Source organism: Strongylocentrotus purpuratus, unplaced genomic scaffold (genome assembly GCF_000002235.5).
Source record: "Strongylocentrotus purpuratus isolate Spur 01 unplaced genomic scaffold, Spur_5.0 spur5_scaffold_3, whole genome shotgun sequence".
NCBI lineage: Eukaryota > Metazoa > Echinodermata > Echinoidea > Camarodonta > Strongylocentrotidae > Strongylocentrotus > Strongylocentrotus purpuratus.
The window spans coordinates 148,730-176,211 of record NW_022145609.1 but is presented as its reverse complement, the minus strand read 5'-3'; the positions used below and the strand labels follow the sequence as shown (position 1 = coordinate 176,211).

The 27,482-nt window shown below is 37.2% G+C and overlaps 1 protein-coding gene across 4 annotated transcripts in view; it reads right to left on the bottom strand.

Moving 5' to 3' along the window:
- The window catches only part of LOC576570 (ELAV-like protein 3), a 29,896-nt gene extending 4,599 nt beyond the window's left edge, over positions 1-25,297 (bottom strand). Inside the window, exons 1-6 of one of the 4 annotated variants that reach the window (XM_030996876.1) lie at positions 24,829-25,297; positions 15,696-15,905; positions 8,850-8,953; positions 3,427-3,580; positions 2,435-2,717; positions 392-454 (exon numbers count right to left, since the gene is read on the bottom strand). In XM_030996876.1, coding sequence (XP_030852736.1) covers positions 392-454; positions 2,435-2,717; positions 3,427-3,580; positions 8,850-8,953; positions 15,696-15,905; positions 24,829-24,844 — 830 coding nt within the window. In that variant the 5' untranslated portion in view covers positions 24,845-25,297. Of the gene's footprint in view, positions 1-391; positions 455-2,434; positions 2,718-3,417; positions 3,581-8,849; positions 8,954-15,695; positions 15,906-24,828 lie in introns of all 4 variants that reach the window. The other 3 variants (XM_030996875.1, XM_796970.5, XM_011676949.2) reach the window with 3 other exon arrangements.
- Positions 25,298-27,482: the final 2,185 nt, after the last annotated feature.

The following is a 27,482-nucleotide window of genomic DNA, read 5'->3' as shown; positions in this document are numbered from 1 at the left end:
TTAGATAGAACTAGGTGTTAGTATCACAATTAGCACACCAAGAGTAGTCAGGATGTATGATAACATCAATTTGATTAATTTGGAAGGTATTTATAAAGAAAGTTATTTTTTTGGTAACAATGTTGAACTGAATTTAGCTGAACGTTAAAATCAAAGGAAACACAACTAAGAAACGGTGGATATCAGTAAGGAGTAACAGCATGGCTCAAGAAAATAAAAAGCATGTAAAAAAAAGAGAAGATATATAAAGGGCAGTTTTTCATCTGTAAAGTGAACATGCACACAACACACTGACCAGCCAACGGTTAACAGGGCTGTCAAAAAAATAACTCAACTAAAAGAACTCAACGTAACGTTGAAACAGATTTTTGTTGTTTTCAAGTGTACTCACATGAAATTCTTTGGCAAGAGTTTGCCAATCAAGCCCTGCATCTTTGAACCCATTTGTTGCCACCTAAATACAAAGTAGGGAGTTCGGAATTCCTTTTCACAGTAAGATTGCCAACTAAAATAAACATCATCTTTCGTTCACTATCTTTCCTCTTCTTCTTAAGAAATATTGATTAATCACACATCATTCTATCTATACAGGCAGTCTAAAGAACAACTCGGCAAGCACACCTCAATCTAGCTGGGGAGTATATCACTCTCTGAGCAGAAATTAACACACAGTATTCACACCATGGGGAAGGAGATACAGACACACCACCAAGGGTAAAAAAGGAGGGTGATCATTTTTCTTTCTTTTACTACTGGAGGTGAAAGGATATTTCTGTTTGTTATCGGCCTCATGATTCGATGGATCAACGAGCCATGTTGAATATGACATTACCATATTGTGAACGTCCTCTGCTTAGAGCAAGAATAGGCATTGAATCTTGGTGAAAGTTTGAGAGTAAACGCCTTTCCTGCTCCAAGCAGACAAACCTGGATCGATCGTCCGTTATCTTAAAACATTTACATTGTATTATTATAGTGTAATTTATAGCTTTGCTAAATCCTAAAGCATATTGCCAAGACCTTTAACGTTTTGGGGGCTATGACATAAAGCCATTTCATAGCAAAAATCTCCCCCCCCCCCCCTAAAAAAAAAAAAGAAAAAAAAAAAAAAAGAAAACTCATTACCCAAAGAACAGTATATGACAAACATAATAAAGAAAACAAAAATATCGTACTTTTGGTGGGTCAAAAAAGGAGCAAAATTGTTGTTCTTTTTCATATAAAAGCAGAACTGAAGGAGGTAGTGTTAGCATTGTCTTCAAAAATCCAATGTGAACAAATTAAACCCTTTAGGGATGATCATTTTGCTTTAACTTTAACTTTGTTCTTTAACTGAGTAAGATTGTATCTTCATCTTCAAACTCTCATTTCTATCTTTTAATTTTAACCAAATGATTATAGAAACACTTTTGCATAATTAGTGCAGAATGGAGATATATGTACACCCTGTGCAGATTCATGATGCAATTTTATAAGTCTGATGTACCCAAGTAGTCTGTATTTTCATTCAGTCCGACAAAAGACAAAGCTTAAACTCCTAAACAGGAACCAGAAAAACCATTACGAGATGCCTTAGTCCTTGTTTTGAGACCATCTTTCACCAGTCAATTCTGTTTCTATGAAGCGACAAATACACACTTTACAACACAGAAAACCGCCAACGCAAAAAAAAAAAACTGTGCGTGTAAAATTTTGAGGCAATATTTGGAGATGAAAACATTTCAGCACGCAACAATGGTCCCTATGCAAACTCACTAATCTGTGAGTTACAAATACAGAAATATGACGCACACTAATTTATCTCATTTAATTTTGCGCAGTTTTTTTCTTCCAATTTACGGACCTCTGTCTGAATAGGGCTTCGATGAGTAGAAAGGCACGAATCTTTCATTGATTGTTTACTTTATAATGAATCAATGCTTTGTCCACAAATCCATAGTTAGAGTAAAGATGATACCACAGAATCTTTCCTCCGCAGCGGTATATTAGGATATGACACAGTGATATGAAATCAAATTTGATGACACATACCTGACTGGAAGATAATTCCCCCCAACATCAATCTCATAGTCTTTGTATTCTACTCCCCAATATTCAGACAAAACTGGTATTGAATTACTTCTTTTTTCCTCCAACTATGACTACATTTCAATCACACCACTTACGGCATATTGTTTGCCATTGTATTCACCAAATCTGCTGATTGGTATTCCCTGTAGCGAACGGTGAGAAGAACATGAAAGCAATGCCCAACAACGATGATCAACTGTGGCAACCTTATTTAGATTGAGTCACGCCAGAGTGTGTCAAGAGAGACGAAAACCGAATAAAAAAAAAATGGCTGCTACCGGGAATTCATGTTGTGGATTCTATAGATGGATAAATGATGTGAGGTTGGGGGTTTAAAGGAGGATAGAAAGAGATTGTCTCTTACCGAAAGCAGTGAGCCATGTGTCGCATGGGTCCGATGAAGTTCTGAGAGCCGCCAGCAGAGACGGGTCCTCCAACGCGCCTTGGGGATAGGGTGGGGGAGATGATGGGCATCTGCTGGTACATCTGCTGCAAGCATTTCTGGTAATGCTGACCAGGGTTGTTGGCAAATTTGACAATGAGAGGGTCCTTTCCTCCATGAGGGATGTTGCCATTGAGCCCTTCGATGGCCTTCTCCGCCTCGCATCGTCTGTCGTATCGTACAAATCCAACCCCGCGAGGGCGTCCTGTATAAATGAACAAAACACAACGGATAATGATACGATACAGAAAGCAAACTGGCATACTTACATTGGCAAACCGTATGCATGCTTGATTTGGTATTGTACAAAGCTTTTTTTCCCCTGAAAATATGTCGTTTACGAAAATGCTTTGAAATATTATCAGTAGAATAGACGAGGGAGAGATGAGTGAATCTAGAAAGCTCCTTTTTAGAATTAGAAAAAGAAAAAAAATTAAAGATTGTAAACTCTGGTATTGAATACAATATTTTGAAGTTTGCCTTAGCTAATCTAATTTATAAAAAAACAAAATATGGAAAAACAATATATTTTCACTGGATCCAATTAAATAGTTTAGCCAGCAGACAATGTTTTCTTTCATGAAGTCCATAAAATTATTACCCTGCTTTATCCAAACCACTTACTCAAACTACCAATGATTTATAGATTATCATGCAAGAACTTTTTTTAAATCAAGAATGTTTTATTATCAGAAGGTAGTCAAACAGTCTTTTGTCTTCAGTACCTGTTAGTTAACTATCACGTGCAAGTTTACTTCAAGCATAGTATCAAATAAAACTAGGAAAAGTTCCTTTTTATCACAGGATTGGTTTAAAGATCCTGCGTTATAAGTCTGCATGCAGTTCTATAAAATAAGTTAAATAAAACTAAACTACTGAAAGAGAAATGTTTGTTTTTCTATTACCGGACTCACCGCATTCGTGGTCGAGGAGAAGTCTAGAACAGATAATACGACCGAATGCGTTGAAGAGATTGTCCAAGTCCAACTGTCCGTAGTGCTTTGGAATCCCACTGATGTAAAGGTTAGCATCCTTGATGGCCTGGCTAGATGGGCGGGCAAATGACACCTGAAAATAGTCAAATCAAAAGAGAAATGTAAACTTTAGACTTTTTGTACATTGTTTTTATCATTTTGAAATCAGAAGTGGTACAACAAACCCATGAAATACAAGTAATTGAACATTGTCATTTCTATTTAGTAATGAGTAGACCGGTTAGTTTTAATCCCAAATATGTGAGAATAAAAAACTGGATAAGTGATCATTCATCGATTTATTGTATTTGTTCAATATGCATTTGACAAGGAAATTTGCTTTGCTCACATAGATATAAAGCTAAAAGATATTGGCTAAACACATAAAAACAGTTGAGAAAGGCATATATAATGGGCATATTTTATAAAATGCAATATTACCAAAATATAACGACAGAAAAAGAATGATAGACAAAGATGAAGACAAAGAACACTGAACATAAAATAATGCACAAATCAATGCTAAACATAAAGAATCAAGTGTCTTGGGTAGGATTACAAATCATAATAACACCCGGCCTAAATTTATAGTCACTCGCCTGAGATATCAAGTCATTGTTTTTTAGGCCAGTCCATTCTGAATATCAAACTAAATCCCTACAGACAACCACTATAGTGTATTGGGACTATTTCACTGCCTGTTATCAAGAAACACAGGTTGGTGGTTCTCGTCAGGTTTTGTTTGTGCCAAGTCACAAAGTAATAAGCAGTTTCCTGAAAAGATAATTGTTTCCTTCTTAATAAGAACTCTCAAGTAAAAGTATCACTTGCGGTACAAAGAAAAAACATTTACATTTGTGATACCAAGTCTTTATTTAAATTAAATCTGCATTTCTAATGTGCTAATTTTTAAATTAAGAATGTCCTCTATTAGAGGGGTGCATTTTATCAAAGTAACAAAGACTTAATTAGGCTTCAAATTAACTATTATACATTCATTTATGCTAACTCTTACAAACTTTGTGGTATAGAAGGGGTTAATCTCTGAAGCCCATGATATACTATTGCTCCCGACAGGTTCTAGGTGAGGTCTGGGACAATAGAACTTAAAGGCGAGTGTGTGTGAAGGGGGAGGAAGACAATTAGAAATAGTAATCAAGGGTGGAGAGGAATGAAATTTCATGCCCATCCCATCGACGATTGATTTTGAAACAAAAAAATGCACTAATAATCGCAAGTCAACTTGTCCAGCTTTGAGGCAAATCCCTCGACTGTGTAGCAGAGTTGATTGAATGGGCCAGTTCAGATTGACAGTTTATTTGAACAGATGCAGGCAGACAGAGAGTAAGAAAGAGAAAAGAAAGAAAAGAGGCATCCGTCCTGCCCTCAATTCCAATACATCAACACATCTCGCAACCAACCCTATCTAAATCCACTGCATATTGCTCTTTCGGAGCTCTCTCTGGCGTTAGCTCGCTCTTTCCCTCTCTCCTGCCAACCACTAAATGCATGGCCAAACAGAGTCCTCTCATTTTCTACACATAACAATGGGGTTAAGGGTGGAGGAGTGAAAAATAAATTGCCTGACTAAGTGATGAGAGATTTCATCCACCAGATGGGTTCAATTAATATCAAGGATGTTTGAGGTATTTACCTCTAATTTTGATAATTTCTTTGTCCCTTTCAAGACATTGTTTCTTCAAATAACAGTTGACTGTAGCTGGGTCTATATCACCACTTACATGTGTGTATGATGTAGTGCTTTGTATCCAATGGAAAATGCAATACATGTAAATAAATTGAAACTATTGTCATTAGTATTAGTGATGTGTTTTTGTTTGCTTTTGGGGAAATGCATTTGTTTTCCTTGTCCATGCAAGGTCAATGTGAACAATAACAAAAATAGAAAAACTAGTTTGAAATTTATGATTCCACACAATCTTGATTTTTCATTTGAAATATATACTTGTGCATACTGTATGTATGTATGTATTGTACATTCATGGGAAGGTATCATTTATTCCTTCGTGTATTGAAAATGACTTTCCCAGTGGAACGTAAATAAACCTTTCATGACTGGCTATTCTAAAAGTTCACCTGTGTGCCATATGTTCCATGCACACCTCCATGTTGAAAAGGATATTACTCAGAGAGAAATACAAAGCACAATTTCCTTTAAATTAAACCCTACTAATCTAGTCATAGGCTGGTGAATAATGTACACACCAACTGATCATACAGGAAGACAGCCCGTTTCCTTCCGCTGCTGCTGCATATACATATATATATACAGCAGGCATCAAATAAACAGTCACGCTAATGCACAGTGTTGCCTATACACAGCTAGCCAGGCTGCAACAAGAGAAAGTGGGGAGTGAGGGTCATGATTTATTCATAGAGAAGTCAAGCAGTATTAGAAGCATTGTGCACAGATCAACCTGCACAGGAGGATTTGCTATCCAATTACTGGTTATCTCATGAAGATGCTAAAACACTGATGCAGCCCTGCAAATCAAGGTTTCTTTAATACACAAGACTCCCAAATACAGCTGGTAGGGATAGATCCATGTATTGGGGTATCAAGGCTTTCTTCTCCTACTGGTATTGGAATAGATGGAGGACTTGGGAATAAGAGACATTTTGAGGAAATACAGAGAGCTAAAGGGTACCCTGCAATTTTCAAAGTTGCATTGTGCACACTGACCAGTATTTTGCTTTTAGGGATTAATTCCAAGATAAGCTGAATAATCTAGCTTTGAAGACATGAGGGCACTACCCTTGGCTTGTATCCATGTCCACTAATCTATTATAGCTACCTGTACATGTACATGTACATGTACATGTAGGCTGTGTTTCATAAAAAAACTGCAATGAATGACTGTCACAATCATGCATTTAACATTTTTCAAACAGCAATTCAAATGCAATGATTTTAGTAGCTTGATTGTAACCTGTTCTTGATAACAAGTCTTATGAAAGGGTCCAGATTCTCAAAGAAACCAAGTTTTCACACTAATCTCCCAACATATGGAACTCATCTTATATCATCAACAGTTTGGAATATTATGGATGATGGATGAAAACACCTTATGAATTCCCTCTATGGTTGAGATTTCATTTTTACCCAGACTTGTTGTGGCCACGGTGTCTCCTTATCTAGGATTACACTAGGAAAGAAATGCTCAGTCATCACCCATAGGGATTGGACTAGAAATTTAAACAGCTGCACCACCGGTCTTCTCCCATTCTAATTTCTCCCCCCCCCCCCCTCCCCTCTCACAATTTGTTCTCTTATGCTCTCTTCTACCCCTCCCACCTTACCACCAGCATAGGAATTCTCCAAATCCAAATTTTGTCTTTCCCTTTCTTTCCCTGCCCATCACTAGAGGCATTCTCCCCTTCCATTTTGTTAAATTCAAATTCAATGTTATGATTTCTCTAACAAACCTCCCTCCCACCATCTTCTCTCCTACCACCCCCACCCTTTCCTCTTCCTCTACCCCACCCTGTCTTTTATAAGAAGTCATTCTTGTCCTCGCAAATTAAGCACTAGTATATACATGTACATGATGTCTTCCTGCTTGGGTAGTGTATGGATAAGATATTGGCTGGTATGTTTGTACATATAATATAATGTACATGGGTCATGGTCTCTAAAGACTTCCAGCATACAATTGCCCAGTGAATAAATGGACTCTTCTGCATTTGATTGTGAAGATAAATGGAGGCAATTAGCTACATGTAGCCATCATTTCTGAGAATATATTCCGTATTGCTTGGGGTATACAACTGTGCTATTCATGTGCTTATACATGGAGTTTTAACTTTCAAAAGAAAATGTAATGCTTCTACGTGTAGGCTCCATGAATATAAATGTGAACAGGATTTCTTTAAAGGAAAATTGCTTGATATTCTTTTTTCTCAAATAGACTTGCAGTTATGCCAAAAGCTTCATGTACAGTATTGCTTGAATAAAGTGGACACTCTCACACGGAGTCATGACTGCATGTATTATTTCATAGAATTTGGTGCGACTTTGTGTTCTGGTGTCTACTTTATTTCAAGCAATACTATATAGGCCTTTAACATACTGTATGTATAGTCTACTGACAGCAAGAAGGATGTTACAACATAATACTTAATACCTATGTAGTTAATACCCCTCTGGCTCTAAACAGACATGTCTTCCAAGGATTCAACTTTTGAATATTTTTAATATGTATTTGAATGCAATCTTGAGTTAGAGTTCAGAGTACATTAAGTGTAAAAATGGGTCGTATCTCTGAGTTGCTGTGTAAAAATATGTTGTAAAATAAATACCTACAACGTGTAGTTGAACAATGTTGAAAATGAAATACTGAAAGCATACTATATACTGTCAGGAGTGGACCCGCATACATGTAAGGCATTATATCACTTTCAAACCAAGGTGCACAAAGGATCAAAGAATGTTCTTGAAGCCAATTACAAAAAGTAGAGATTTGAGGGACTGCAGGAAATTAAATCTAGTGCTCCTTCCCATGTGGTTTGGTGAGTAATACAAATTTTCAGACATTTATCTTAGACATCCCTTAACCCCCTCCTAATGCTTCAAGCTTGTGCAAGCCCTTATTTGAGAGCATTTTACTGTCTTTCGTGCTACTACAGCATTAGGGTATTTAGGAAGGGTAATTTCAGAGCATCATCTCTCTCCCCCCCCCCCCCCCCTTCTCTCTGATTGGTGCTATACATGTAGTCAAGCTAAGACTTAACATCCTGCAAAATTTTCAGTGCCGTATTTTCTGAGAAAGATCAAATGAAAATCAATTTCTACGCCACTTTTTGTCCATCTAGTTCCGATTTGGATATGACTGAAAAAAGTGTCTCATTCAAAGGGATCATATAATAAATCAAAATGAAATACAGAAGTAAAGAATATCTTACAATAACCTAAAGTATTTGTGGTAGACCATAGTATTGTGGAACACATATCCATTACATTTTGAATATCTTTTTTTTTTTCTTCTTGGAGGGGACGAGTTGGATGTCTACAAACTTATACAAACGACTGTTTCGAACCCATGTCACATCTAGTATTAATGAGGATCAAATATTGATAACATATTCATCATCAATGATAGAGTTAAATGATACTTTTGCAAGCATATTTGCATAAAAGCATGAACATCAATACACACCTTTGCAGCATAATATTTCAAGACAAAGTTTTGAGATTCAAAATAAAAACACCATGGATAAAATGAGTACACTCTCGTAGGAAAATGTAATAAACAAAAGTATATCAAAAATAATAGATTGAGACAAAATATACACAGACATGCAAGACGAAACCAAACAAAGAAATAATATAAAATTTGCTGTACCTTAATCGTCTTACATTGAAGACGCAATCCATTTAATGTCTTGACGGCTTTCAGGGCATCTGCGGGTTTGAGATAATTCACAAACCCGTACCCCAGAGATTGGCCTGTAAAATGCAAAATAAAATGCAAAGAAAAGAAAAGAAATAATAAATAAATAGGTCTAAAAATCTACTAAAAAATCAAATTATATTTCAAATATGAAAAAGATAAGTTGTCTCAAAATGCGTTGTTAGTTTTCAAAAGGATAGGTTAAGTACAGTCACATTGTTATAATCTGTCATACCATGCCATACGTCTATGTACAGTATTGTACTTTTAATACACCATAATAAAGTCTTGACAAATGGAATAATCGCAAATGATTGATAGGAAGTAAGAGCAGAATATAAAACGGTAACAGATACATGTGCAAGTCTGTTTATAGCCCGTTGATTACTTGATTCTTTCATACCAATAGACTTAACACAGGAGCCACTCGGTTCTTATAGGTAATGGGTTAAACGTTCGAGGAACTTTTAGAGATACAGAATGAACAATGTCAAATCTTATTCAGATAAAAAGAAAATTTATATATCCCAACTGTAAGTGATATACACCACCTCTCTTTCACCAAATCAATTATGGTTTTAAAGCAACAAGTTTCAAGTGTAAAGTGATATGAAATCATATTGAATGAATGCTTCACAGTGCTCTGAGGGAAGAAGACTAAAACTAAATAAATCATTGAAGAAAAACGGCCTTGTAACCAGTTCGAACATTGGATGGCTTGTGATTAATGAATTTTTACAATACTCAAGTTACATATAAATGTTTGAGAGATTCATTTCAGCTGGAAAAATTAAGTGGCTATCTTATGAATAAATTAATTCACAATGAGATTGAATTTGAAAAAATGATCCCTCTGAAATTCAAAATAACTACCAAGGTCTAGAAATAATTCTTTTAATAAAAAGAACACATCCTTTTATTTCATTCTTTTGAAAATAACATTTACATGTACATCTAAGTTTGAGAGGATCCCTGAAATAACCATGTTAATAAACAAAATGTTTTAACATTTAACACAGATAAACTTCATAGTTCTGTTGTTCCTTCTACTTCTGTTCTTTTCCCTCTTTCTCTCCTCTCCCTCTTTCTCTCTCTCCCCCTCTCTATCTCCCTTTCACTATTTCATTCCTTTTTTTTTCCTTCCTCCTTTGTGTCTCTTTTTCTTCTCTCACCCCATTTCATACTCTGTCTCTGTCTCTGTCTCTCTCTCTCTCTCTTTCTTGCTGTCTGTGATCATTATCAAGCATCCACACACGCGCCAAGGAAGGAAGTGGCTAATCGGGAGCAACCTGTGTCCCAGAACACCCTCCTATAAAGCCCAGTTAGACTAGCTACCATCACATACACAAATACAATATGTCCCATCTTCCAATGCTTAATCTGAGTTGAAGGTTTGGATATTCATAGTGCCTGGCCAGGATATCCTGCTCAGTTAGAGGTGAAAATGAAGGCAAGCATGAAAGATAAATGGGAACTCTTCATCAACACAAAGGTCTTAATATGTAAATTTATTCTGTCACTATCATTCCCTTTTTACACATCTGTAAAAGAACCTATATCATGCTTCTTTACAGCACCTTTATCATTTATTTCAGGTTGTGTTCTTTAAAAACAAGGACATATTTCTTACAAAATGAGTAACAGTGCAGTAGTTTCTATTTTAGTTTCTAGTTTTTAATTCTTTAGATCTCTGCATTTACAGTAACTGTAATACAATTTATTACGAAAATGACCAGCTGGAGAAATAATCATGAAGTTCTAAACAAACATTTTTTAAAATAAGCACAGCACAATCACCATTGCACACGTCTATTTCCTATTTCCTTCTAGCGATCATATCTGTTTATCACTTAACGCAATTTTTTTCTTCAATGGAATTGCCATTGAAAGACGACACAATTACCCCCCATGCCCGGGAAGATTGGAAAACCATATGTGAGCCAGTAATTCCTGCACTGCACATGGGTGGCAGAAGTTCATGTCTGTCTCGCCCCAAATGAAATTATAGCTTGCCCTTATTTGCGTCATGATATTCTGGTTTAGACAGTGTGATGTATGCAATGCCATGCATAGTTTGAAGAAATTAACTCTACTTCTAATCATTTTCCCTTAATCCTTATGTAAATTGAAGTGTTTCTAGAGTTTACAGCTAATATTGTGCTTGGATGGTTGCCATCGGCGATCATTTAAAAATCGACATGAAATTATTACACTAAATTTACATCAACAAACAGATTAAGAATGCATCCTAAACCCGACCCAATATTCTAGATATTGTCAATTCAAATTGTCTTTTCACTACAGGTTGCATATTGTATATACATCGATGCTTGCATCCTGGTTGGCCTAGAGGTCTAAGGACGCAGGTTGCCCCTCAAAGCATAGACAGACAACGATTTACATCAGAAATGTGACATCTGTGCTCTCTAATGCGGTAATGCTTGCACTTTGCCATTATCTTGCTATCCTCTCACTGCTTTCCTCTTTCTTCTTTTTCCTTGAACTTCATTTTGTCTTCCCCCTGGCTCAAGCCCAACATCAATCATGTTAAAAGCAAGATTTGGAGAGAAAGAGATAACCACAGACTATAGCGAGACATTTACATCTGCATCAGTTATGCACGGAGCATTGCGTTTGCCTCCTCCTCTTCTTCGTCGTCCCACGGCAAGTATACATGCAAGGGATACAGGTTGAAGACACTGCCTTCTGTAATGTAAGCCTCCACTCCAATGCACCATCTTTTTCTCTGGACGACCAAACTGAATGCTTTTCAAAACACAGTGCCCATTGATTACACATGTACGGTGCATTGTTATATGGGCTTCTATATATAAAGCCCTTTGTTTAGAGTTTTCATTAATATTTTAACTGATTGTTTTTTTCCTTTAAATGTATAGATCTCATAGGAAAGTGAGAATAACTCCCGTGTACATAGGTTTCATTACTAAATATGGAAGGATGCGATAAATTTAATGGACATTATTGGTACAAAAAAAAAATCCTATGGATCCATAGAAAACCACAAAAATTAAAATCAATTATTAATTTTGTTAATTGCAAAATAAAAGAGCACTTTGTAGATGTTTAATCTACGAAATTATATGCACATGAATTCTGATTAAAATGAACATTTTAGATATTTTGGTTTAGACGTTGAATTCTTACATGAAAATTTAATTTGATTCCCGAGCACTGGGCAAAGGTTTATTTGTAGATTGAGCTTTCGATGGCAAATCATAGTTAATGTGTAGTGGTAATTGTCATTGCAATTCTGTTTGCTGGGTAAATAAGAATATTGCAGTACAACAAGGCTCGCCTTGGCAAAATTTAGTTGCTTTTTTAATTAACGGAGAGCGGCCAGTCCCTGGTTGTCCACAAACGGAAGGTCATGAAGTCGAGGTTATAAATATACACTCTCCACGTTTAGTCCGTTGACAGTGAATGCAAAACGTACATTACAATAAAGAATACAGGCACTCCATTTGGGGATCAATTATGATAATGGGTTTTTGACAGGGAAGTTGTCTGCAGGGATAACGTATGAAAAAAAAGCAAAAAAAGCCAGGCATGGTGTGACAGTTTAATCTCTGCTGATCGTTTTGATAACTTGTAATAATTGTGTGCTGGGTTTGTTTATGATTAATGAATGTTCTGTATGAAATGATGTCCAAGGTCTCCAACACACACAGTGAACATGTGATGGTTTCCTTCTGCACAGGCCAGTTGATGTATACATGCACACCTACACACATATATAGATCAGTGTCCACCGTAGTCGCCACTGCGTTGTACATGTCCAACGTACAACCATTGTCTGAATGTCTGCCTATGCCCTGACTGACCTAGCTTCAACTGTAATCAAATGATCTTTTCACAATCAGATAAGAAGCAATTTCATATACAGCAGGTGGCACCCACTTATGATTGGATCACCGATTTACATAGACGAAAGGAACTTGATGTGAAATGTTTGAAAAGGAAATGGGGATGATTGTCAGGTGGTGAGCCCTCATGAGGGATGCAGCTATTCATAGATCGATTGCATCTGAACCGGGAATATTGACAGTTTACTCCTTGAGTGTCCTAGTTTTATTCCAATTCCTACTATTATTTCCTTGTCTCCCTTTTTACTTCCTGGTGCATATCTGCTGAAAACAAATGCCAAGTTGGCAAACCTCAGATGTTTTTTCCATGCCTCGGTTATAATATGAAATGCAGCCATCAATGTAGAAGAACCACCGTCATTGTTTAACATGTTAACAAATCTAGCATTTATACTTCTTATATTATTCTTTCCTGAGACTTTCAAGCAATGTTAGTTTGAATGTCTGCCTACCATTTTGGGGATAATTTATATTTCACCCATTAATGTATGATTTAATTTGGATCATACATATCTACATGTACTTCATAAGGTTACATCTCAGACAAAGGAAATGAAATCTGGCTTTCCATTTTTTTTCTCCGACTGTATAATAGGATGTAAAGAACATGTACTTTTTGTATACCAACAATTTGTGTTCTAATGAACATGCATGTGAATCGAAAGTGTACAGCATTCCTGCACCCCCCATCACCAGTCTTGCTTCAGCATTTTCATAAATCATGTAATTGACAATGTACAAAATGGAAAGAGAGCCAGCTCCTAAATTTGTGAAATGAATGACACGGAGAGATGCGGATGTCAAAATAAATGAATAGAGGAGTCAAGTACACACAAACCACGAACAGAAATGCCTTTTTGGCCGCATGGATTCATTAGATTCAGACAGAAGCACTCGCTTTCCGGCTTAATCCCTGCACGCATGATATACATGGCCACGCACACTGCATTTATGCACCCCAGGCTTTCAAATATGAGCGTTCATCACCTACATGCACATCCATAGCCCCTTTTCTCATGCATAATTTCAATCTATCCACACAAAGAAGGATCATTAAGTTTAATGATTAGACCTCGTCATGAATACTGAATGGGCAGAAATAAGATGCTCCCACAGTCTAAAATTACTTTCTTCTTTGCCTCCTCCAAATAAGGTTTAATAATTCATTCCATGAGGCCGGATCACTTCTGGCTTCTGCTGGATGCATGAAAGCTTCATTTGACTTCAAAGAATATCCATCCATTTCATTTCAATGTTAGGTTTGTATCTTTGTAATTAACATGATTAATTTGCATATTCATATTAAACCCATCACACAAGATGTGGATATTCATCAGTATAATTCAACCATATAGAAAACAAATCTTATAATTATGTTAGAGTATATATTAGTGTTCTAGATATATCTTCCTGTCTATAGATGAAGGTATGACATTGAAAAGGGAATACTGCTGTAAGGTCATAGAAGGTCCAATCGATTCCTATGTGATTTCTTCCCCCCTACCACGACACGAGATGGGAATAAAATTGATACTTGTGCAGCTACACTCTTAACTTTGAAGATTTTCTGTATCGATTTCTGTGCGCTCTGGTTCCCAAGGTTGTGTAGGTCATTCATAGTCTAAAAGCTAATCTAATTGGAGTGTGTTTGTCTCAGATGTGAAATGGTGATCACTGTCTTGCCTATGAACCGTGACATGGAGGCTGGCATGCCTCGTTCATCAACCAAACACTAAACACACTAGGTGGGTGATGGCCGTCGCAGATTACAAGCGTGTAGCAGCAGCAAGCAAGAAAAGAAGAAAATTGCCAGCGGCACACGTTGTCATGATTTCTAATGAGACTCTTATAAACCATGGCAACTTGGAATAAACAAGAGAGAAACTTGGAGCAGGTTTTTCAGTGCATTTCTCACGTTCTTACTTGATGGAGTGACCGTCTTTGAGAATTTATGATCAATCTGCATAATGGTTTCTGCTGCCCCCTTTTTGAAAATTTGATTTTGCTATTCCTAAAGGTTAATTTATATCTTTTTAGGTTGGAAGAAAAGGTGAACTTCTGAAATCACTTCCTTTTCAATGAAGGTTTTGTTAACCTATTGTATCAACAGCTGTTAGTAAAAAAAAAGTATATAGACTACATGGCCAACCTTTCATCCTTCCCAACCCCCAACCCAAGGGGGGGGGGGCAAATGAAATTACAAGTGTCATAGTGTTAGAATTGTTCACTAATCCAACATTTTAGTTATAGCTGGGCAATATTTGGGAAATCAAATGCAGATAGAGTACCTAAGTGTGACGTCATACTAAATTTGATAATGACAGACTTTTTTATTTTTACTTTTAATGCCACTTGTATTAATACCCTTCCTCTTGGTAGACAATGATACATAGGCCATTGCAGGGCTCGATCTATACACACACAATTTTTTCCCTTCAGTATCCAAAGAGATTGAGAGTCCAGGTTAAACCCTGGATGGGGTGTATGTTCATGGGGCAGGGGGGGGGGGGGTTCTTGTGTATCAGGGTCTAAATGATACGGATAGCCCAAAATGATATTCTGAAAATCATCTAATTTTAATTTACTTCATAGTAAATCAAATAGTCGTTGGTTTATGACTTGGCAAGAGTGGCTCCATATGCTGATTATTTCAAATGATGTAGAGTTTGAATTAGTTATGAAAATCAAAATAGGATAAAAAGATAAATTAAAACAGAATTCATAATACCTTTGCTAGTTATTGTTAGAATTAGAAACCTGTGAGAGATGTGGAAAGTAGATTGCATTCACCTACATGTATGAAGCCAACAGTTGGTCTCACAACATGGTGTGGTTAATGTATCCATGGTTTAAAAGAGAGAACATGATGAGAATGATAAATAATAGTTATATATGGAATCATGTTAACACTCACCTGTTAGCTTATCTCTGACCAGTTTGCAGGATTCAATCTCTCCAAACTTTCCAAAGAGTGACTTCATCTCATCCTGGGCCATGTTTTGTGGTAGATAGTTTACAATGAGGTTGGTCTTGCTGTCCTCATCACCCCCGACCCCAACAACGTTTGGCTTCATAAGTCCACCATTCTGCATCGCGGGCTGCACCGTCTGGGCCTCCATGTTGTCTGAAATTGATGAAAAAAATCAAGAAAGAAAAGTTTGTTAATACATTAGCAGATAAAAATAAAAAAACAAGGAAAAATAAATCAAGATACGAGGCGGAAAGGTCAGAGGACAGTTTGACCTCTAAAATTAACCAACAAGTTACCTGGAATGATGTAATATGGTCATTTAGTGTCTAGTATTAAAATATCACTAAAGAAGGAATCACAAGGAATTTTTTTCAACCTGTATTTTCAAAAGTTGATGGTTTCATCAAGCGTTCACTTTCATATTCAATAACATTTTTTTTCTGTTTTCCATTAAAAGAATATTTTTATCAAACGCTTTAATCATTATTATTCTAATTCTCAAGAAAACAGAGCTTACTACAATTTTAACATGTACAACATGGAATTTCCAATGAAAATCTTGCATTATTCATGAATTTCATTTATAATTTTTCAATAACTTGTCTAAAAGAGAATATCCAAAGGTAATCAAGTAAAGGAATATTGTAGTTAAAAGTATATACATTTGTATATGGATGTCCTGCCATTCATTATAACCAAATATTTTCCCAACTGGTATTATATACACACAAAGTGAAGTTACTGTCATATAATGATTTCCTAATTGATTTTCACCTTCATTACACCTCTCACACTATTGCAAAGTGGCTTCAGAGATCAATGAAGTTAAAGCTAGATATGTGCAGACAGTATACGGCTAGCTAGGATACAGCTGCAAATGTAGACAGATCAAAACTGAAATCAATAATGTCTATTTACTTCCCCACACCAGCAAATCATACAGAGTTAATCTATACCAGCAGAAACCAAACAGCGCTAATCATTCTAAACGGTACAGATTCATTCACTGTGCATTTTCTTTGTGTTTCTAGTGGCTGATGTGCCTCTCATTTATATATGTTATGCCATTGATCTAGTTTATAAATAAGCACAATGACAACTGATGTTTACCCATCACGGTAAAGATCGCATTATAAAAGTAAACATTAAGACACCGGCTTGGAACACTACGTATGAGAGGAGGAAGATGGCGGAGCATATGGCCGCAGATCTTACAATGCATTTCCACTATAAAACAAATGGATGTCGTAAATCCCCCCATCTTCGTGGAAACCCACTAGAGAGATCTTTTGTGCATAGAAGAATGTCAAGTGCACGGCATGCTGCTCTCGGAGGTCTAGGCCGTAAACATGTGCAAGATTGGATATTGTGCACTGCATACAATGCAGACGTCTGCTAGGGGGAAGACGATAAGGGAGTAGAAGGGGGGAACAGAGATGCAATTGAAAGATGCTCTGATGAATAGGGACAAATTATCTTCCTGTGCAAACCACTGCTGACGCAATACAACAAACACAAGGTGGACATTATGTGCAAGCAAATCTGTGCTGAACACAAAAGGCTAACATATTGGATGCCATAAATCTTGGGTTGCAGGAATAGGAGTGGAAAAATGAAAGTTATCGCTTGTTCAGGAGATAAGATCGGCATTAGATGTGGATGTCTGGAACATTACGGCAATACATGCAGTTCACTGGTTAACTGTAATGACTCGAGTAGTCTGTACATGTAGAGGTGAATGATAGAAATGCTATATTTCTCTTCGCCGGTTAAAACAAAATGGTACGATAGTTTCTTTGGAGAGGACTTGTGGTGTCTCGTTCATTACTCCAAAATAAATACCAAAGAAAAATGCATATTTGGTCATTATTAATTCTTGATATGTCCTACAAATTGTGTATTTCTGGCCGTTCCTGTTACATAAAGTAAGCACTACCAGTATAGATAACTTAGCATTTCATTGCACTTGGTATATTTCAGTGGTATGTCTATAGATAGCATCAATGTACATACTCGTACACCATGTGATGGAAGGAATGTAAAGGTGTAGCGTGTATGTAGTAAATCCCCCCATGATGACAAGCCATCCCAGCTGAAACCCAAATAATTGTTTCATCATTCCTCTAACACCGCCTGCTCTATAGATGGGACAGGGTAAGAGAAATCTCATGCTGCGACTGGTAGGTAGGAGCAGCTCCCACCAAAGCAAGCAAGCGAGTGAGGAGCAGCCCTTAAGCTTTGTATTTAATGGGCTTAGTCTTCTTCCAGCTCCATCACTTATTGATCATTTTGCCCTGTATGCTTTCACGCCTCTGTGTCCAGCGTCAGCATGCTTCACCCCCCTCTCATCCCCAGACACCTATGTAGGTCATGAACTGCACCACCACATACCAGACTGCATACTTTACCCTACGCGCCCAGCCAGCCAGGCTACACACTACCACATTACTGTATCTCTCTCCATCCTCTCATGCTCGATGATGTTGCAGTTATTAGCTACACCGTTGCAGCATCCATGTCTAATTTGCCCTCTATATTCATTTACGGCACATGGCTCATGGTCCCCATGTTACGCCCAATGATAATCCAATGCCTATCAAATTAAAATGGATTTAGAGCTAAGGCTACATGTAATTGTGAAATCGATGCATGGTAAGGCAATCTGTACAAAACGGCATTGGTTCGTTATCATATGTACTCCTATTATTATGAAACAGTACTGCAAAACATAATCTCTTCCTACCATCAGCTACTATCTTAATAGTGTGTTTTTACTAATTTGTTTCATACAAATGAATGAATAATAATTCTTTTATCCTTGACAAGCATTAGTCTAATGTGCGGCACCTTGCACAAATCTTGATGACAAGAAATTAGACGCGAGGTGAGAAGCACGACTCTTTCTCAGCCATCATGAAATCAAAATAATAAATCTGACAACGCATAGGAAGAATAACAGGACTGGGTCAAGAGGTAATGTCTGCTCCATATGTCTGGGCCTCAGCAATGATTTATTGCATCGTTGAGGTAATTTTGATCAGGAAGATGGAGGACGGGCAGATGTGGAGGAAGAAGATGCTTTCCTAACAATGGAAATTGCCTCCGACTACGACGACTTGGAATGTTTTGCATAGATATAGGTGCATCAATGATGCAGACCATGTGTGTATATGACCCGCATCTAATGATACACAAGGTCGAAAGATGTATACAGCGCATGCATGTATACATGCAGATTGGATTCAAGGGATGCATTGGTAATATAGTTTGCCTGCCATGTCGTCATGCTTACCCTTCAAACAAAGTGTTTTAAATTCATTTTTCTATGAATCAAATTTGCACAATTTTCCCCCTGATAAACCAGAAAGATACCCATTTTGTGTGAATATCAGTATGTCTACATCTAATGTAGACGAAAGTGAGTTCTTTGTTTTTGTGCCCTTTTGTCTGCAAATATTATGTTCACGTCCTCCAATTTCATCAAATAAAAGCAATAAAACATTGATGTACTACGGTTCAATGAAATGTCATGTGCACTTCTAATTCCACACTGTGCATCTTTAGAACTCCCGTGAATTGAAGGCCGAATTATGAACATGTACATGTACAAACAAACTTCAAACCAATTACATCGATTGAAAAGACACCCTGGGTGCTATTGTTATTGTGTCCTCGAATCATTTACCAACAGCTGAAGACGTGAATGGACCTCATTTTGTAGTCCACCACAACAGAAATCCTACATATGTAACCCCTATTGTGTCGCTTGAACAGGGAAATAGAAAGGGAAATTAAGCCTATTCACGGTTCCACAAATTCAGCTGTTAGAACGTCATGGTCAAGGCTAGATATGGACAAAGCTACCAAAAAGAGAATCTACACTTTAAGCCGATGCCATGAGAATATATTCATCTCTCGGAGTGCTACATGAATAATGATCTGCGCATGATTTATTGACTGCTTGGCGGTCCGGCAAGATTTGTGTGATGCAGCTAGGAGCCCCAATGTGTGGATGACGATAATGCGAGGGTTTAGTTTCGTTTCGTGTTAAAGCTCTCCTGCCGCATCCAGGCGTGATATTGTACACATTGGGCTGGATAGAAACGTACCCATCGGGGGAAACCGGGTCGAAGAAAGCCCAATTCTTTGTCCCCCAGTCTGAGGTTTTTTTTCAAGGGGACACATTGGCAGCGTGCTATTGTTATCATCAGTGCTTTCACTACCTCTTGTTTGTACAGTCTCCTTGCTTTTAGCTATGTGCACTAATAGGGTTCCCTAGCCTAGATCAATTTGCATTTCTCCCATGTGCCCGCCTTTTGGATCGCTACCATCTCTGAGGATATCCATCTTTTCTGGATGCTTTATTTTCTTTCAAACATTTTCCATAGCAACAGTGCGTATCTGTAACAGGGGGTGAAGTCTTTGTCTATTTCCAATTATGTAAACATGCGCATGAAAGCACTCTGAAATTCATTTTGATCAGGTTTAGCTCCCCTCTGTAATGTGAATCCAAGTTAAAGGTGATGACTTAGATTATAATGGTAAATATCCATACCATTTTAAATGAATTAAAAATGTTATTCAATTTTCATTTTTAAAATTCATATCTTGTTTATAGAATTCAATTGAGATTTATGATTTAGCAGAAATATGAATTCCAGCAAACATTATGGAAGCTAGTACACATTGAAACTAGCCGGTGCATAACACACAGACATGTACATGTATGTAACCCTAGTTTCTCTTTGCCACTTCCTCGTCATAACTGATTCCATGTGCAATACTGATAATGAATGTCTAACCCAAACACGGCTGGTCTGTAATACATTTTCAGTGCATTTCTTAATTAAAATGGTAAAATACATCACTCAGCTATTCAAATAAAGATACCATGTTGGTCTTGGAGTAGGAGGGGGTAACATGAAACCAGGAGTGCGATGGGATTGCACCAGTAAAAATGAGCCTTGATGTAACTCTACACCAGCAGAGAGAACGTGCCACTATGTGCTGGCAGGCTTGCTTATCGCATCTTACCTTGTGCTGTGTAGAAATGGCAACCAGTCTTCTTTGCTGGCTGGCGCGCGCCATACTGCACTACATACACGGAAGCTTCTGCTCCGACACATGTATTCCATATATTCACAGCCCCGAGTTAAAATCCATCTTATTTTCAAATTTTGTTATTTTGATCGATACTTGGTACATGGATGCAATGGTGTGCATTATTATTAGCTTACCACTGGCAAAACTGTACACGCTTGTGTTGCATTATAAACAATGTACATGTAGCATACACACAGTGTACAATACATGTTATTGTTTTCTCAACCCCCCCCCCCCCCCCCCCAAGACAATTTTCGAAGAAAGATATTTCCAGAGTATCACATCCTATCTTTAAATTAAAAAAACAAAACAAAAAACAACAAGGCGATGAACATTTGGAATAGGAATACAGATTAATGAGCTGCAATTAATGGTTCATTTAATTGCGAAAATCAGGTTTAAATATGGATTAAAACCCTAAATCTAACTCGTAAAAAAAAATCATTTTCTTTCCTACTTCATTCCCAAGTTCAATGAGGTACTCATATGTATAATGCAGATTTACGTTTCAACAAAGAGAAAGAATAAAGCACTTTGTGAGTCTCGTTTCTATTACAAAGTAGCATGCAGTTACAGAATTATGAAAATAAATATTACTCTTCAAAGTTAAAATGATTGTTTGCATTGCAAATGCCTTTTTTTGTGCGGCATCATTCAATTTTCATTCATGCAAATTTTTGAGAATTAGAAAATAAAAATATTTTTCCATTTTAATGAGGGAAAAATTTGTCTCGATGAGTAAAGAACGATAAAAAAAACTACAACATGGAATAAAAGTAAAACAGTTTGATGAAAATCCTCTGCTCAAGCTGCAACCATGCTATTCAATTATTACACTTTCTCTCTCTAATATCCCTACTGTATTGCGTTATGTATTATTTCTCATCTTCTAGACAGACTGTGCTTGATAACGCTGAACTCCTGCTGCTACTGTACGCACTATGCAATGTCCAGATATTGCACGCCAGCAACACTTTTCAGGCATCTTTAACCATATCCATGTCGACAGTGCAATTACCTGGTTGATTTCCCAAGGGTGTTTAGGCAAGAGGAATAAGTTTAATGCAAACAGCATTGTTTATAACAAGCCAAGTCCCTTACATGCTCAACCCCTATAGACTCTCTATGCATTCTACCTAGTGGCAAGTCAGGCTGGGGTGATCCGTTATGACAATTAAATTAAATCCGTCTATAATATGTAGGCTGCAATAAATTGTTAACCCTTTAAAATTAGATTTGTGTTTCTTTTAGATTCAAAATTATTGTGTACTTTAAATTGAGGGTGATAAATTCATCAGCTTGCCAGACTTTTTACCCATTACAAAATACTTAATAAACATGGATGTACATTGTACTTTCTCTTCCAGCCCTGGATACATTTACTTGTCTTAATATATTTCACATGGGTATGTTCTTTGTAAGTTTGCATTAAAAGGCAATACTTAACTATGTCATTTGATAAAACTGAATTACATTCAGGGTCTTCATTCATAATTCATACTCGATAAATTTTGTGCCAAAAGGAAGAAAACCTACACTGCTACAGACACATGAATAAAATAACATTGAAGACTTGACAATATTAATCTAGCCTACATAAGCAACAACATATAAATAACTAGGGGAAAGTTTGAATTCTACTTTGTCAAATTAAATTTGTGTTCATATAACTAACATATCTACTAATTGTATTTAAATAACTCTCATATCTGATATTTCTCTGATAACAGCAAATATCAAATTCAGAGCTTGAAATATTTAGAACATTGTTACACTGCTCTGGAACAGCATGAAAGTGAATGCTTGCAAGTGAAATCTAGAGTAGATCTAGACACCATACTAGTACTAGTCCATGATGTGTGCCAATATCAATGAAATTACAAATACTATTAAAGAAATCTTCAAGTAAAAATTAGATTTAGAGGTCTAGGTTTACATCAATCTAGTCCAAGATATCCAAAAGGTTTTCAGTCAAAAGATAATTTATAATTATAGGTCTGAGAAACCAGACTAGAAGCTTAATGTCAAGATATAATATGCCTGGGACCAAGACTACATTCAGGACATGGATTTCAACAAGATTTTCTGACACTTCCTTATTTCATGATTTATATGGTTAGGCCTACTGCAATTGCCTCAATCCGCTCAGAGGTTGATAAATAAAAGCAGAAAAATGAGAAACTGAGAATTAAGCGAGATGAATTATTACTATTAGGACATGAGTTTTTAGAATTAGACCCTAGACCCCTAGGCCTACATCAAAATTGCTGTCTAGATCTAGTGCCAGTAGTGGCGAGACAAACCAACAAAACTTGGTAACGAGGCAGTACAAAAGTATAATGTAGATTATTTCATACCTTTTAGTTTCACACACATTTGTTTTTTTAAACATTTTATTATTATTAGCCTAGACCCTATCCTATTCCTATTCCGAGAGCTCTTCCCCCCCCCCCCCCAACAATAAATATTTTCTCCTTCCTTTGCCCAAGATACTTTGAATGAACAAATTTGAATTATTTTAGAAGATCTAGAGATCTACTAGTACTACTGACTGTAGGCCTACCGCCTGCCTAAAGGAATGAACTTTATGAAGATCTAGATCTAGATTAAGTTATTAAATAATATGTGGTCAGTGTAGAAGGAGTTGCTCCAAATTCAAGCAACCATAATCCCCCCCCCCCCCCCTCCCCCTCCAAGACAATCATTTCAGTGTCCTAATCTACTAAATAACAATGCATTCAGTTAAGACACCTAGATAAATTGCCACATGAGAACCGAAAATGAAACACAAAAGTCTGAAATTGGCGCTAAAAAGCAGGCCAGCCAGATGACTGAATTATGGCATTGTTGTGAAAAGCCATGCTGAAAGGTCACCGTGGTTTGTGAATAGCTAGTGGTTCATGCTCCCATACACTGGCGCGAGCCGCCGCCGCACAGTTCCCACACAAACGTAAACAAAGGCAGTGGCACGCGACCCGGCTGAAGCCAGCTCGCACGCCGGCCATGCAGGGGGCGACGGCTCAGTGTGTTCGCGTGGCTGTGGAACTTGCCGCGTGACAATGCAGCGTGCCACACAGACAGGGGTGAAATGTGTGTGCCCTTGTCGTGAATGCGGACTTCATCAGCGTAGGTCAACAAGTCGTACCGGTGCCTCCATCTCAATCTGATTCTGAGGTCTTTCACTCAATTTGGAGATTCTTTTGTTCAATATCGGTCTTGCTTTGTAGATCTAATCTAGATTTAATGCATAGATTCTAGACAAATCTCATGAAAATCTATGGTTTAGAGTAAGATCTAGATCGTGGGATTCTAGGCTAAAATGTGAAAAATAAAATATTTTACAATTTTTAGATCAGGAAGAAGAACATGGTCATGTTTTTTTTTTTTTTTTTTTTTTTTTCAGACGAAAGTGGTAGGTTATTCCTTCTAAAGACAAGGCCAATATCCACCAACGTCCGCTGATGTCACTGTGGCCATCTCAAAATTCTCATGATAATTTCGGAATCAAAACTCAAAAGGCACAATAGTCTAGTCTAGATCTAGATCTAGATTTAAATATGTTTGCCCTCGCAGAGAGAAAGAAACGGAAAACTCGACTGTAGAGTCTAAGACTAAGCCTAGTGTAGGCCTAGACTAGACCAGAATGAAGAAGGGGGGGGGGGGTGTAAGACTGCAGTGTAAAGACTGTCTGTAAAGAGTAAGAGGACACGCATGCTGGAAATTAAACGTGTGAGTGTGACAGAACTGGTGGTGTCTGGTTATCGGAATGCAGTCACAAAACATTAATAACATTAACAAGTCCTGGTCTAGATTTTTCACTAACCCAGAGTGCTACAACAAAACAGATAGAAATCTTGACAAGTTTGACCTTGTTAATCTTACATTGGTAATGACAATGTTATGTTAACACCACACACACAGAGAACTTGTCCTGAATCCAGACATTTTTTCCAATGCTGGCTAGACTACTCACCAATAACGTTGATCATTGCAAGGTCCTGGGTAAAAAATTGCAGAAACTAAGATGGTACTGTTATCTTGGTTGGGACGCGATAAATCCTTTTTGGCTTGCAGAAAACAAAAAATCCGTGGTAAGATGGGAGATGAGTGGGACGACCGGTGGAAGTGTATCAAACCCCAAACAAACGAGTGGTGATGAAATTCTTGGGAGTCACCTGTAGGAGCAAGCCAATATTTCTGATAAACGCTGTCGGTCTGACAATGACTTAGGTACCTTGTGATGAAATGTTTCTGCTGAAAATGCGTTTTAAAATAAAGACTCGACTGCCTACAAAAGAAAAAAGAAAGAAAATCACATAAGCTAGACTAGACTAACAAATATCGAAAAAACGAAAATATGCGTGAGTCGTCTCGTACAAGGGTAAAAACTGAATGGACACTTCACCGACTCATCTGACGAACTAAAATAGTAAATACAAGTTCAACGTGCTACCGTTATACCGTGCCGCACTACACGATGTCTGGCTCAGAATACATCCGCGCTTTAATTTATGCTGGCACGCGCCAGTCACCGCTCAGTCCCCGCCCCCTTTTTCAGCAGACTTACGAAAATACAGTCCGTGAAGGGGTGTACGGAAATATTTTCTACGTTCCTCATCTATTTCATTAATGACTAAATTCTTCATGTATTTCTCTGTTATTTCAATATATAATGAAATCATAGCAATTTTGTTTGTCATGCGCAGGAATATAAAGCATAGGAGTGCAATCAGTGCAGCCACGTGCCAGGATCACCCTGACGTAATTATTCAAAATCTTCGCCTGGGGCCTAGAGATAATGGAGTTCCAGTAACTTCCCCTTTCTATATACCATGTCTCGTAGACGTTTATCGTGCTCCCCCACACGTACTGGTAGAAGATTGGGGGGGGGGACCATTGTATTAAAATATAATAGAGCTAAGACGTCAACACCTAATTTATGAGGATTTCCTAATTTCCTGCTCCAATACAAAGCCACTACACACAAACAATGCTGTTTCACGAGTAGCGGAAGTGGATATTATTGTGATTAAAGCATTACTTCCCTTTAAGTTTAAATATTCAACGGTAGAAGAAAATAGTCCTTTTGTTTAATAAGAGCCTGAGATACGAATATTCTTTTATTATTAGGAAATACTTGCATCTCAAATTAGCAGAGTATCGGACCATATCTAGACCTATGAATGCTCGTTCACCTGTGAGTCTCTTGGCAGTGCTACAGTGCATGCTCAGAGCTTTGTCTAGACACTCACATGGTTAGTCACCTTGAGGGAAGTTTTTAATTTTTCATCTTCATGTTCATTGAAACCAGGGAACTAACATACAATGTATACTAATAATTCTGAATCAGCCAGACGATGACATTGAAATTGAGTTTGGAAAATCATTCAAATAAATACTATCGTAAAGAGGAAATTAAATGACAATCGTCAAATATTGCAAAAAACTTCTCAGTAAACGCTTAAAAGAATCCTGAAAAATCTCAGGCAAAACAATAATTTGTGTATTCCTGGCTTGGTTTGTCATCGTGGGCTTTGCAACTTGATGGACGGGAGAAAATTTCTATGTAAATGATTATCTAATTTGTTTTTAATGTAAGAAACAAAAGAGAGAAAAGACTGGCAATAGGTATTTGTCTGCATGGTATCGATGTCCCAAGCACTTTTGGACAAACAGTTTATCTTACTAAATAGCAAAAAAACACATTCACAAGCACACACAGAAAAGAGTAATTTTATCTTACAAGAACACCACTCATAGTGATCAGAACATTAGGTCAATGCAGTATGTACTGTTGTCAGGGTAATGGTTGAAGACGAGGAAGTATCTTGAACTGGTCAGATGTTCGAGCAACATTAACTTACATAAAGGCTATTATATTGCAGGTGTTACAATTATACATTGCAGTCGAGTTCAACTTCGATGATCAGAGTCGGATCCAATTGATGGGAATTTTACCCCCATCTATTTAAAATTTGTTTTAAATCCAAACAGTAACAATTTACATTGTCTAAGAATAAAAAGGAAGTGCATGTGGCAGTCATGTTGGATCCTCCTTTCTTTTTATATCTCTCTTTTTTTATTTCTCGTGTATCTTCTTTTTATTTCTATCAGCTTCTTCTCCCTCTTATTTCTGTTTTGTATTTGGGTGTCTCTCTCTCTCTCTCTATATAATAATGGAGAGGTTCCAGGAGCCATGCAGAGAATTAAAAAAAGAGCCTGCTTTCAAATTTCCCCATCTGTCAAGCACGATTTTCTCACAAGAGGGCGCTATAATATTTCCTCGTTTGATGATAGTTGCTTCATCTGTGCATGCAATCGCCAGAGCGGATCTACTTTTCTCGTTTATCATGAATGGAATTACATTCAACAGGTGATAGCATCTTGATAATGTAAATTTCACATGTCATTCATCGGTGCTGCATTCCCCAGGTGTCGATTTCTCTGAAGTATGTCCGCTGTATGTAAATTTTAGGTACATGTCTGCCAATCAAAATGGAAATAACGAATACAGGTATTTTTTAATGAAGCCAATCGAGAAATAAGACGATCTCGAGAGGACGCTTCTATTTTGTCAAAAGTGAGAAGCAAGCGTTTTCACTTCTTACATTTACTTTTATTAGTCTA